Source organism: Rhamphochromis sp. 'chilingali' (genome assembly GCF_963969265.1).
Source record: "Rhamphochromis sp. 'chilingali' genome assembly, chromosome: 18".
NCBI lineage: Eukaryota > Metazoa > Chordata > Actinopteri > Cichliformes > Cichlidae > Rhamphochromis > Rhamphochromis sp. 'chilingali'.
Window position 1 is genome coordinate 29061368 of NC_137945.1, and position 13358 is coordinate 29074725.

At 47.3% G+C, this 13358-nt stretch overlaps 1 protein-coding gene across 3 annotated transcripts in view; it reads left to right on the forward strand.

The window, feature by feature from the left end:
* Positions 1 to 1235: 1235 nt before the first annotated feature.
* zeb1b (zinc finger E-box binding homeobox 1b) overlaps positions 1236 to 13358 on the forward strand; it is a 53581-nt gene continuing 41458 nt past the window's right edge. Inside the window, exon 1 of one of the 3 annotated variants that reach the window (XM_080864782.1) lies at positions 1236 to 1331. In XM_080864782.1, the coding sequence (XP_080720908.1) occupies positions 1274 to 1331 (58 nt within the window). In that variant the 5' untranslated portion in view covers positions 1236 to 1273. Of the gene's footprint in view, positions 1332 to 2352; positions 3132 to 13358 lie in introns of those variants that run through there. The other 2 variants (XM_080864781.1, XM_080864780.1) reach the window with 2 other exon arrangements.

A 13358-nucleotide genomic window follows, 5' to 3' on the forward strand; every position in this document is an offset into this window, starting at 1 on the left:
TGTGTGAAGGTTTTAGGTCTGATTGGATACAGTCTGAACCTGCTGATTATGCTGGCATGTCTGTGTCCTCTTCATCACCGCCGTAGAGGGTTCGGCTCAGGAGAACAGCAGGGTCTTTCTTTAGGTGGAGGATTGAATCAGTGATGACAGTCTCATGACTGCTTCCTCTTTCTGACACACAAACACACACAAGCCCTGGCTGCTGTTTTTTGCAACCCTACTGTGCTCACACACAGGAAAACATACATTCAAACAGAACAGGTCAGGCTCAGGTGTGAAAAAAAATGAAAATGATTAAAGATAGCAAACTCCCTTTAAAAATGCACCTGAGGAGTCTCCTGTGGAAGCCATGCTTCTTTTAAATCTTCATTAAAGTTTGCAGTCTCCTCTATCCGTGGCTACTTACCTAATTTACAAAACCCATCAGTGTGAGGGTAAGGGGGGTGGGGGCTGATCATCCTAAAATCTGGTTGGAAGGAGATTTGGGAATGGCAGTGACTGAGCAGTAGTGCTGGGAAGCCATAAAAAGAGAGCATACTAACTCAACTTGTGCCAAACGTGGCCTTTTTCATTTCAAGTGTTCACCTTCATTTTCCAGGGCCAAATTCTCTGAAAGGTTCCAAGAACAAAGATCCAGCACGTGACAGATACAAACCGGCTCCAGGCTTTTTTGCATTCTTCCTTGCAGTGCACTAATCTGCTTACCTACTGGAATACCTGTACAATCACACACACTCCCAAACTTATCCAAAACGGATTAAATAACTACTAATTCTTTTATTATTTACATCTCTGTCATGTATTTTTTTTATTTGTTCGTTTTGTTTTTGTTTTTGACATTTGTTCCACGTGCTTTAAAAGTCAACAAAACATCCAAATAATAATAATAATAATAATAATTTGGAGAAAAATATATTTTAACTAACTTCCAATTTGCGCTGTGGTCATAAAAATAAAATGTGGTGGAAATACCTTTCAGTATCATCAAAGAAAAATACACAGAAAAATATTTATGCTGTTTAAAAACACGCCACATTCGTGACAGCGGAGCAGGTACGGACTCCACGCAGCTTTCTCTCTCACTCCCAGCACTCCGCGTGAAGGATACTGGCAGCGTGGGTCGATGAGGTGCGGGAAGGTGATGCCGTAAAGAGTGTCGTAAACCAGGTGCGGAGAAGGGGAGGTGAAGGGAAGCCAGGAGGAGGAGGGGGGGAGAGAGGGGGGTGAGAGAGGAGGTGACTCTCCGGCAGCATTTAGACACAACGAAAGGATCATGGCGGATGGCCCCAGGTGTAAGCGCAGAAAGCAGCCGAACCCGAAAAGGACCAACGGTGAGTAAAACTACTTCCGACTCGGAGCTTTGCTTTCAGAGATACGGTGTGAACGCCGTCCTGTCTCCCAGTAATTTTGCCGAAAAGTTTCGTGGCCCAGAAGTCCGGTTTTTACTCACCGAAAGTGCTGGGAAGTAGCAAGTGAGCGCTGTATTACAGCCCTATGTGGTGTACCGTTATACCTGGGTCGCGGCTCTCCCACCGCCTAGCGGCTCTCTGCGCCGGAGACCGTTATACGCACCTCAGTCCGTTATGAGTGGAAAAGCTTTTGTTTCCACTTTAAACTGCTTTATTCGTTTAAACACACTTTGTCCGTCTCTACAGGCTGACAATCCATTGATTTAGTCCCATTCTGTCGAGTTATTGAGCCCACCACTAAACTCGGACCTGTTTCTGAGGGGAAACGGTCTACCTGATTCCTGTTGCGGACCTCGACGGACACATTGTGTTTTTACATATGGATAAAAGAAATCATTAAGCAGAACTGTGTTTTGGTTTGGTTTGTTTTTTCTCGACGACGTTGATAATTATCTGTATTATCTGTGCGCGTGTGAAGCAGAGGGGACACAACTGTTTGTTCTTTCTTTCGCGCACAGGCAGCAGGTAGCGACAGGACACTGTTGCTGCGCTACGAGGGCTGACAAAACGAATTTTCCCCCATTTAACCCGACCTGTCCCGTTATCCAGACACTTAAGTGTGAATGTAAACACAGTTTTCAAGCTTTAAAGCCGAGAAGCGCTGAAACTGTATCGGTGTATTGGAGCTCGCTTTGAACACTTGCCTTTCCTCTAACTTAACTGTTTCATTTCGATGCCGCACACGCCGTGAACATTAAATATGACTTGTCAGAGAGGGTTTGACAGTGAAGCAGTGGTAGAAAGCTTGGGAGAAACATGGATGGGGTAGCCGGAGGTTCCGGAGAACGAGGAGTATCTCACGCGCTGTTTGTGTGAGCAGGGCGAGCGCAGCCCATATAAGGACAGCGGATCCTCTCCTGTCGCGCATTGGGAATCCTGATTGTTGTAGGACGGTGGTCGCGAGCGAACCTCTTTACTTTTCTGTCTTTACTCACTTCATTACAGCTTGTAGCCCGCAGCAACATTTGAAATGGTTACATTGTTTAATGTTTTAACATGCCGACGTGCGAAGCAAGACGGGTTTTTTGTTATTTAAGGGTGGTGTGAAAATACTGGTGAACCGTTACAAAGTCGCATGTGCGGCTCTACTTTGTTCAAATATCTGTCTCCTGGTTGTGTGACGCGCATAAATGGACTTTTGCGAGTATATAACGTCTGTTTTTTCCTGCTTCGCTCTTTCTATTTACGTGCTGGACTGTGGTGAAATCGTCGTTTCCGGTGCTCGGACTACTTTTTTTCTTCTTTTTTGATTGACAAAACAAGTTGTTCCGTCGTGGATCTGACAGCGTGTGGCGTCCATATCAAGTAGTCTCGGTCCTGCGTTAGCCTGTGTACCACCCAGTGTAGCTCACGTGAACTGAGGTGATACGCGAATATCGCTTTTATTTTTGCTTAGTAAGATGCGATGGCTCCTGCGCTGCTGAAAACGAGTTAGTGGGTGGGAAAATGCAAGCAAATTGTGCCGTGTGGATTTTCTGTTGATGTCTGATCAATTTAGGAGAAGAGTATAAAACAAAAAGAGAAACAAAAACTTTGAGCCACTGCTATTTATGTTCTCCATTGTGATTTTGTTCTCTTTTCATAAGGGTGTGTTTGCATTTCATTCCTGGAGCGGTGTCCAACGTGTGGACACACCTCAGATAACGGTCCTGCTGTCAAAGTGTGGGTATTTCTATTACCCCTGGGAGGAAGGGAGCTTTTAAATGACTTCTCATGTGCTTTCCTTTGTTGCTCTTTCTCCTTTCTTTAATTTAACGGGCCTGTATTAATCATTTCTCACTGATGACACGGCCCTATTGATATTTAAAGTCAAACAGATGTGCTCCTTGTTTCCTTGCCTCATTTGCATTTCCTTCAAAGGGGATGTTGAGGCCTGTGTTTTTAAAGTCCTTGCTTCCTACCACCACCTGACAAGGCAGGTGATCTGTCACATAAATGCACCTCTCAGCTGAAGGGGATTCCTCAGAGAAGTTAGATGAAGCTTTTTTTTTGTTTTTGTTTTGTTTTTGTCATGCTCATTTGATGTCTCTCCCTAATTATAAGACCCTGTTGCTTTTTTAATGAATGAAGCCCTTGAGTTTTGCTCGGCTTGTTATAGTCCGAGACTTTGCCAGCAGAGAGGGAGCCGAGATCAAGGTGAGCCCCATTCCCTGTTGTAAACAGAGAGGTGTTAACAGCCTGCAGGACAACAGGTGTTTGCAATCGGCGGGATACTACAGCTTCCTTTGTCGCTTCTCCCCCCCGCCCACCCCTCAGGAATAGCAGCGGTAATTTAAAACAGCAATTTGGGAATAGAGGAATGCGGACGGTATTAACATTCTTTGCAAAAATAAACAGGGTCATTGGGGGGGGGGGGGGGGGGGGGGGTGCTGTGAAGGAGCTTGTGCACAGGTAGCTTAGATTTCTGTTTATTTGATAATATGACGCAGACCTTTTTCCTCATCTCCTCGCGTGTCTCCCGCCCTGCATCACTCCCTCTTTTGCTCCCTCTCCGTCATCCTTTTTCTCTCTTTCACACACACACACACACACACACACACACACACACACACACACACACACACACACACACACTTGTACCACCTTGATGAATCATCCATCAAATAAGGCAAATGAGGTTGCGGGCTCGGCACTTGGCAACAGCTCATGTAATGTTGAAGAGTATGTTTATTGGCCTGGTAAAACTATACTTAAACTATACTTGGTGCCCTGGACTCACTCGCCCTGTCTAGAGACCACTGAATACAACCACATGCTGTAAGTTTGTGGAATAACAATTTAAAAAAGAGAAAGAAACATAACAAACCAATAGTTTAGCTGCAGCTTGTGCTGTTTGTGTGAAACAAGTGATGTTTGGGCCCGTAGCGGAGGCTTCGGGAGGAGGTGGGGATTGGCTGCCACTTGTGCATCTTAAAAGCCATCTGTTTACATTTAAAAGGTCCACCCCTGTTGTGGGAAGAGTTTAGCAGAGGAGGAAATTTTTCATTTATCTCGCTGCTTTTCACCAACTTCCCCGGCAGCTTCATTTGAAAGTGCCAAGTAAGAAGAAACCCCCCCCCCAATCCCCCCAAAACCCCTCAGCTCCTCCTCCTCCTCCCTTCTCTCTCCGCTCTCAGTCTGTCCCCTCTCACTCCTTGTTCCAGATCTAGAGCTCGTCCTTTATTTCACATTTGGGCAGGGAAGTTTTGGGGGATTGGACAGGGGGGCAGGTTGGGACACAGTAGCCAGGGGTGCTGTTGATTGCCCCCTGACCTAGGCACCCATGCATGCTTAGAGTATGACTTCACTTTCCCCCCTCTGTGCCATTGTGAAGCTTCCAGCATGTCCAATTGTGTTTGTGTTTAAGTCTGTTCAATGACAGGGGGAAGAGGGGGAGAAGGAGGATGGTGGTGGTGGGGATGGTGAGGGGTCCTAGAGCACTTTTTTTTTCTCTGCTCCTCCTTTCTTCCCCCCCCCCCCCCCCCCCCCCCCCATTCCTCTCTGACACCCTCTAAATTGCAAGCTCCGTGTTCCCAGTGGAGTCGAAAGGGGATGGGAGGTGGAGCGGCGAAAGATTTATACAACAGGTGACAAGTGAGGGAACGATGCTGGAAAGATATAAAGAATGATCCATAGGCAGCCAGCTCCCAGACCTCTGAAGTAGTTGCACAACTTGTTTTGAACATCAGCAAAAAATAAATAAAATAAAAATAACACAATGCAGGTAGAAATCGCCTACATTAAAACTTTTTGCTTTTTAGCTAAGCTTCACATTCTTCGTGTTGGAAATAAGCTTGAGATCATCTGACCGTTCGGTGGAATTAAAACGATGTGATGTACGACCACACTCCCACCTCTGTTAAGGCGGCTTAATGATTAGCTACTCCCATGGAGGCTGAGAGCATTAGCCTATAAAAAGGTGCTCTCCCTCCATAAAGAAGGAGTTTTAAACCCAGAGTCAGTTTCAGTAACCCCCTTAACTGTGCTTGGATGTGCTTTATTGGGGGGGGTTTGTGTGGCTGAATGCTTAACTGGACCATTGTGTGTCACGGCTTTAGTGAGAAAGCCTGAGGAGAAAGAGCCTGGTTACCTTTGGAGTTTGCCTGCTCTACCTCATACACTTTCAGTGGCAGAAGAAAAGGGCCATTCAGCAGGCCCCGGGATGGGGAGGGAGAGCCCTTTTCACACTGGGCTTGTGGGAAACTTCTCCTCCATACTGTGCATGCCATTTGCATATGACCCATTCTTTTCCCAAAGGTCCCTGTGAGGGAGGAATCCGTGGAACGTTCGCAGAATTCATCAAATCCCTCTCTCACGTGGCCCTCAGGGCCCCTCGAGAGGCTGGCATCGAAGCGCTCTGTTTGACATTTTTGTCTCAGAAATGTAGCTTGTGGCTGCGTCACGCTCACTCGCCTTAATGTTAACAGCAACGCATCCCCGTGGCATTTCTGTGCCATGTATGTTTTAAAGTGTGCTCGCCCATTCTGCTGATTTGAATGTCAGGGTGAATTGAAGGCTTAATTTGGCACAGCAGGCAGGAGTTTCCCCAAATCCCCAGCATGATGTGCATGACAGCCTCCGAGGCTCCTTAACTGTTGATGATGCAGCCGTATGCACAACGGCAGTCGTTGCCACTCGAAGGACAAAAATATCCTGGAGTTGCTGACTTAGGGTGTTTGGGGCCGGGGGTCCAGATAATGGGGGTAAGCGGTGGGAGCTTGTAGCGACGCGTCAGCTCGGTGAACTGGACAAAAACACAACTGTCGCACCCTCCCGCCCATCCAGAATCATCCTGGGTTACTTCACTCCAGGTCATGTTGGTAGTGTAGTAACAGCATCCACGCTTTTCTTGTTGTTGAGCAAGGTGTGTGTCTCTGACTGCCTTGACCCTAGCCACAGATACTGCCACAGAAAGCGGTGTAGGCTGGTATTTGATGCAGTGCAGGGAGGAGAGCTCACTTAAGTGTATCATGTAAGCTAACTGAGCAGAAAAGCCTCCTTTGCCCTCCTCTCCTGACTCCAAAGCAGTGAGTCATGGGCAGAAAGGTGTATTTGCAACCTTTTGAACTCTCCCAGTCTTTCTTCTTTCCCTCGCTCCTTCCACACAGGTGTGGGTGTGATGGACAGTGATCCTGAGTAGTGTGTATACTTGTGGGAGAGATTACCTCTAAATTGCCATCCTGCCGGAGGTAAACGTTGCGTACACCCTGTCCGTTGCTGTCTGTTGATGTGTGTTTTTAATCATGTTTTTGGGTCTGTCTGCAGACCCCTCCTCACATCATCACCGCCGCTACCTCCTTCTCTCCCATCCCACCCACCCCACCCCCCCCCCCCCCCCCCCTCCCTCCCTGGGGTCCTCAGTGGAGCGGTTAATGAAAAAGACTGGACTGACACAATAGGCAGAAGGCGCACCCGGTGTGGGGCTTTTACACCAGCTTGTGTTTGCAGCAAAAGCTCATCAGGGCGAACCTCTGCTGACCACCTTTCTGTCGTGTTTTTGAGACATAGATGTTGGACATCTTATCCTTTTTTATTGTGCCCGACCTTGTTACGGTCCCAGAGCGTCTCTGTCTAGAGGGATGAAATTAGATGACATCAGTTGAAAAGTAATCCACTGCCGTGTATTGTGCTTTGAACACAACCCAGCGGCTGGCTTTTTGCCAGCCCCTTATGATGACCATATTGATTTTCCTCTCCATAGCACACAGAACTGATAATGGCACTCCTGGGGGGGGGATACACATTCATATTCACATTTGATTCCAGTTGCCCAGTCTGGTTGTGATGTCCCGAGGGACACGGTGACTAACAAATCGACTGCTCCTATGCCTTCCCAAGCCTGTGCAACAAGGTAGCTGAAGCTGGGCTAGCCTTGCAATTGCTTCAGCGAGAAACGACAAAAAAAAATCTTAGTCACCCTGTTTGTTAGTCAGAGAAGAGAAGGCCGGCCGCTATGCTGAATGTCAACATGGATAAACATCCTCACAGGATTAATGAGAGGAGAATGGGCAGTCTGAAAACAGAGGGAGGGCAGAATAGCGGAGGCATGGAGATTCCTCATTGCCCCATTTAACCCTTGAGCGTTTTATTGAGGTCCTCACTGTCCAACAACTGCTAGCTGACTTACCGTTACAAGAAGGAAGCTACAGTATCGGACAAAGAATCAAGTGATAGTTTGTCTGTGCAACAGCAAACGCATTAAAACAAAGACACATAAAAGTACTTTCGGTTAGTGTTTTCTGCAAGTCTTATAAGACAGGAGGCTCAAAATCTGCTTCGCTGAGAGCCATGTCATAGTCATGCACTATATTATATATGTATAGTATGTTGACATGCTTTCATTTAATCAGTAATTAATGTCTCATATAGAATTTTCACATAGAGTTTGCACTGTTCAAACGCTTCAACAAGCCCATGATGAAAAGTTTAGTCTCCTTTACAGGGTTTAGTCAAGCAGCCAACTCACAGCAATCTGTTTCACGAGCCTGAATCTCACAGCTGCTGGCAGTGTGGAGCATTTAATAAAACCAAATACATCCTGATGTAAAAGCACAGTAATTTTAGTATTTATTTATTTATTGTCATTGTCAAGAACAATGAAATTGCGTTTGGGGCTTCCATACAACCCAAAAAAAAAAAAAAAAAAAGAAGAAGAAAATAATAAATACCCCTTAAAACCCAAGTGTACATATTTAACCCAGTGTGACTCCAATGCAATAAGACAATCCTTAGCAATAATGTTCGTAGAAATTCAGACAAAGACCTGAGAAACATGACAAAATACAACAATGCAACCCATTCAATATTATTGTACTGTGAGATATGATATCAGATATGATAGTTATCTATTTAAGAAAGAGGGGGGGGGGGCAGGAGGGGGAAGAGAATAAAGATATGATGCACCAATGCAGACCAGTTCATTGCTATTAAGAAGTTGGATATGGTTATTGTCCGTGAGAGGGGGGCAGAGAGTTCAGGAGCCTCACAGCCTGTGGATACAGGCTGTTGGCCAGTCTGGATGTTCTGGCCTGTATAGACCTGTACCTTCTCCCTGAGGGCAGCAGATGGAAAAGGTGGCGCGCAGGGTGATGTTGGTCCCGCAGGATACTGTGCACCCTCCTCAGACAGCGAGTGGGGAAGATATTACTGATCTCTGGCAGACTTGTTCCAATAATTCTGCCAGCTTCTTTCACCACCCGCTGGAGTGCTTGCTGATCGGCCTTGGTGCAGCTGGGGAACCACACTAGAAATCCATACGTCAGAACGCTGCTGATGGCACAGTTGTAGAAGTTCAACATCAGAGATCTGGGAATGTGTGCGCTCCGCAGTCTCCTCAGGTAGTAGAGGCGCTGTTGGGCCTTCCGTACAACTGAGGTGATATGGTTGCTCCAGGACAGGTCCTCGGTCACAGTTACCCCCAAGAATTTAAAACTGCTCACCCTCTCCACCGCCTCACTGCCAATGAAGAGAGGCAGATGGTTGTTATGACCCCTCTTCCGGAAATCTACAATGATCTCCTTGGTCTTTTTGGTGTTTAAGACCAAGTTATTGTCGTGGCACCATGACTCTAGTTGTTGCACCTCTGTCCTATAGTTTGTCTCATCATTGTTGGATATAAGTCCGAGCACTGTAGTGTCATCTGCAAACTTAACAATGAGATTGGACGCGCAGGAGGAAATACAGTCATGGGTGAAGAGAGTGTATAGCAGAGGGCTCAGAACACACCCCTGAGGGGCACCGGTGTTGACCACAAGGGTGGAAGAGGTGTTCTTACCCACTCTGACACTCTGTCTACGGTTAGTGAGGAAGTCCACAATCCAGTTGCACAGAGAGGAGTTAAGTCCCAGTTGGTGGAGTTTGGGACGGAGTTTGTATGGCCGGATGGTATTAAAAGCCGAGCTGTAGTCTACAAAGAGGAGCCGTGCATAGGTGTTCCTGTGTTCCAAGTGCTTCAGTAATGTGTGCAGCACTGTGGCGATCGCATCCTCGGTTGACCGGTTCTCCCTGTATGCAAACTGGTGCGAGTCCAGGGATGGTGGAAAAGCAGCTCTGATGTGTTTAATGACCAGTCTCTCCAGGCATTTGGCGGGAATGGGGGTGAGTGCCACAGGTCTGAAATCGTTCAGACATGTGACATTTGACTGTTTTGGGATGGGAACGATGGTTGCTGCTTTGAAACAGGATGGTACCAGTGAACAGGACAACGAGGTGTTATATATAGAGGTGAAGACGTCCGCCAGGTCCGCAGCACAGTCTTTTAGCACCCGGCCCAGCACTCCATCCGGCCCGGCCGCCTTCCTGGTGTTAATGCTCCGGAACACACGCCTCAGCTCATGAGTGCTCAGGACCGGAGCAGGGTCGGTTGAGGGGAGAGGGGACAGGACAGGGTCGGTGTTCTCCCTGTCAAAACGGGCATAAAAGAGATTTAGATCCTCAGCCAGAGTAGAACTGTCGGCTGAGGGTGATGGTGTTCTTCTTTTGTAGTCCGTGATAGCCCTGATGCCCTCCCAGACCTGCCTTGGGTTTGTGTTGTTCTCAAACCTGGCCTCGATACGCCTCCTGTGCTGCTGCTTGGCAGTCTTGATGCCTCTTCTCAGGTTGGCCCTGGCAGCACTGTATGCCTCCTGGTCCCCGGATTTGAAAGCGTTGTTCCTTGTTCGAATAAGTTGTTGAACTCCGTGTGTCATCCAGGGTGGATTATTAGGGAACACACGGAATCGTTTCCAAGTTGTTACATTGTCCACACAGAAACAGATGTAGTCCAAGACAGTGGAGGTGTAACTGTCCAATGCGACACGATTGTCAGTGACCTGCACCTTGAATACATCCCAGTCTGTGCAGTGGAAACAGTCCTGAAGCATCGGAATAGCATCCTGCGGCCATGTTCTCACGGTTTTGGTTGTAATCCCAGTGCTCTTGATCTTTTGTGTGTATATTGGGTGTAGCAGAAGGGAGAGATGGTCTGACAGACCCAGGTGGGGATAAGCCTGGGCTCTGTACGCATTCGCCATGTTGGTGTACACCTGGTCCAACGTTCTATCTCCTCTGGTAGCACACTTCACATTACGGTGGAAATTGTGAAGTACAGATTTCAGGTCCGCGTGGTTAAAATCCCCAGCCGCAATAAAGACACTGTCCGGGTGTGCTACCAGGCTGTTATTGATGCTGCTGCTCAATTGTGCTAACGCTAGCTTAGCATTAGCATCTGGTGGAATGTAAACAGCGCAGATGTAAACGGCAGAAAATTCCCGAGGGAGATAGAATGGACGGCACTTTAACACCAACAGTTCTACCTCTGTACTGCACAGTTTTTCCGTTACCGTGACGTTCGTGCACCAAAGGTTGTTAATATAGATGCACAGCCCCCCGCCAGTCTTCTTACCCGAGTCCGCAGACCTGTCGGCTCGATAGGCGGTGCGGCCTGCTAGATCGATAGCCGCATCGGGAATGGCGCTGTCCAGCCAGGTTTCAGTGAAAATCATGCACGAACAGTTATTAAAAGTCCGTCGAGTGGCGATCTGCAGTCGTATTTCATCCAGTTTGTAACGGATTGAACGGGCGTTGGAGAGGAATATGATCGGGAGTGGTGGTTTAAACGGACTAGTCTTTAGCCGTGCCCACAGGCCTCCCCGCTTGCCTCTCTTCTGCCTCCGCTCGCAACGTCTCCTCCTGCGGCTTGCTGTTGCGGGTAGCCCCGGGGGTTGCTTAACGATCTCCGGGGGGATGAGATACTCGGATGTTAGTTGAAGATCTCCACGGCTTAGTTGTAGTAGATCATCTCTGTTGTATTGAAGTAACCCCAGACTGTGTGAAATAATACACAGTACCACCAAAAGTGCAAAAGTGTAGGAGCTCCGGGCCGCTGCGTCTGTGCGCGCCGCCATCTTGGTTAACTTCACTCAATTAATGACTCTGTAATTGTGTTTTTGCACAGAAGTCTGCAAGTCTCACCTCACAGGCCTCACAGGCCTAAAAAACACTCAGCTTTACCTCTAACATATTGCTTAGCCATGAAACTGGCTACATGTAAGCATGAACCTTACCTTTACAGCTCCAGCACTTTGAGGCCATCCTCAGTTATGGTGAGCTGTGGCTGGATGCCTTTATTTAGTGACTCTGCTGCTGCTCGGTGGATGCAAACATAATAACGATAATGCAAATGAAATGAAAAACAGTCTTGTTGTAGGTGGGTTTACACTCAGTCTGTGTTCGCCAGTCACTCAGAATTATCAACTTTTGTTTTTGTTTCATTCTCTGTGAGCTAGCTTGTTAGCGACAGGTGCTGTAGAGGGGCGCCACGTCCACAAAATCGATTAGGAACTTCATAAACTCTTTATATGACATATCTTCTTCTAAAGAAAAGGACAAAGTGTTTTTTTGGGTCTCTTACTGGAAATGGAACAAAGCCAGTGACCTTTGACCTGTCTCAGCCCACCTGTGCTGACTCAGCTCACTGCTGCCAGCATTCAGGTGTTTACAGTGAAAACATACTTTGACCTCCCTGTGTGCGTTTCATGTATATGTGTGTGGCTCTAATGGATAATGAAATGAAAGGAGTGAATACCTCTGGATCTCCACAGCCAGCCTGTCTGTGTTCCTCCTCGTTGCTGACGGCGCCCTCCCCTCTGTCATTACAGCGGCACCAAAAGTCAGTGAAGCATGGCCTTTAATTGATCCTGTTTGGAGCTGTACAACATTATTAATTAGTGCTTGTTCATCACTCGTTGGTGTGTTCCTACAGCTCATCGTTAGCTGTCGGTGCTCTTAAACATCAACAAACTTTCTGTAACTCCCCGCGTCCTCCTCTATGTATTCTTTTCGTTTCTGTCTCTCATTCCTCTCTCTAGCAGCTGCCTTGGCTCAGACTCTCCAGCACCAGCAGGTGCTGTAGGCATACAGCACTCATAAATAACACCTGACAAAAGTATGAGAGAGCCAGAGCCACGGGCAAAGCGAGGGAGGGAGACTGAGATTGAAAGTTTCCTCTGGCAGGAGGAAAGAGGGTGTGGCTCACGGTCAAACGCTGGCCTCCTCAAGAAGGACATGATCAGAATAGAGAGAGAAAATGTGGGAGAGGCAGAAAAAAGAACTGGAACGGAAGCTTCTTTTTTTTCCTCTGTGTGGATATGTGAATGTGTTGCCTATTCTTCTGAAGTTTGCACTCCTGCTCAGTGCCAACTTTTCAATAAACCCCTTTCATGCAAATTTCTAGTAAATGGACCCTTTTAAACACAAGGCCAGCTCTAAAGTGACTGGTTAAGGGACTTGAATTTGAAGGAAGGCAGCGTTGTCTTTTCTGTAATTGGGTTGTAAGAGCTTGGAACAATGTTAATTGTGCTCTAAAAGCAAATGAAGAGGTCAGAAAAGAAATTATATGCACACTTTTATAATCATCATCAGTAATGAACCAGCACTCGGAATAAATGAACCCATAAATCAGCCATGATCAAGGGCCATTAATGAACACCGCTCAGAGTCAAATCTGAGCTGTCTCTTTGTCGTTTTACGCTCTTCAAATTCAACATTACACGCATCCTGTCTCGTCAGAAGCTATCGATCAGCTTTTCGGGGCGAAGGTTAGTTTGTCATTTTTCTCTGGACTCACCGCGAACAAAACCAGGAAGTGTGCGAGAGATTACGGCCCAGGATGCAACCTGAAAGCCCTTTATCTCTGGGAAAACAAGAGGCTTCCTGCAGACCTGCTCCCATCCAGGCCACCTCCCCCTCCTTCACCTCGGCGCACCCCCGGCACCTGTGGCAGCCTATTTAAGGATCCTCATCAGGGGTTGTGGAGGCCTCAAACCGGGGCAGAAAACATGAAAGGCTGGAAAAGGAACCAGCACTACAGCTGACACGCTAGCTTGGAGCGCATAGAGGGCAAAGAGAAAGAGCATTTCTTTTCATTAGAAA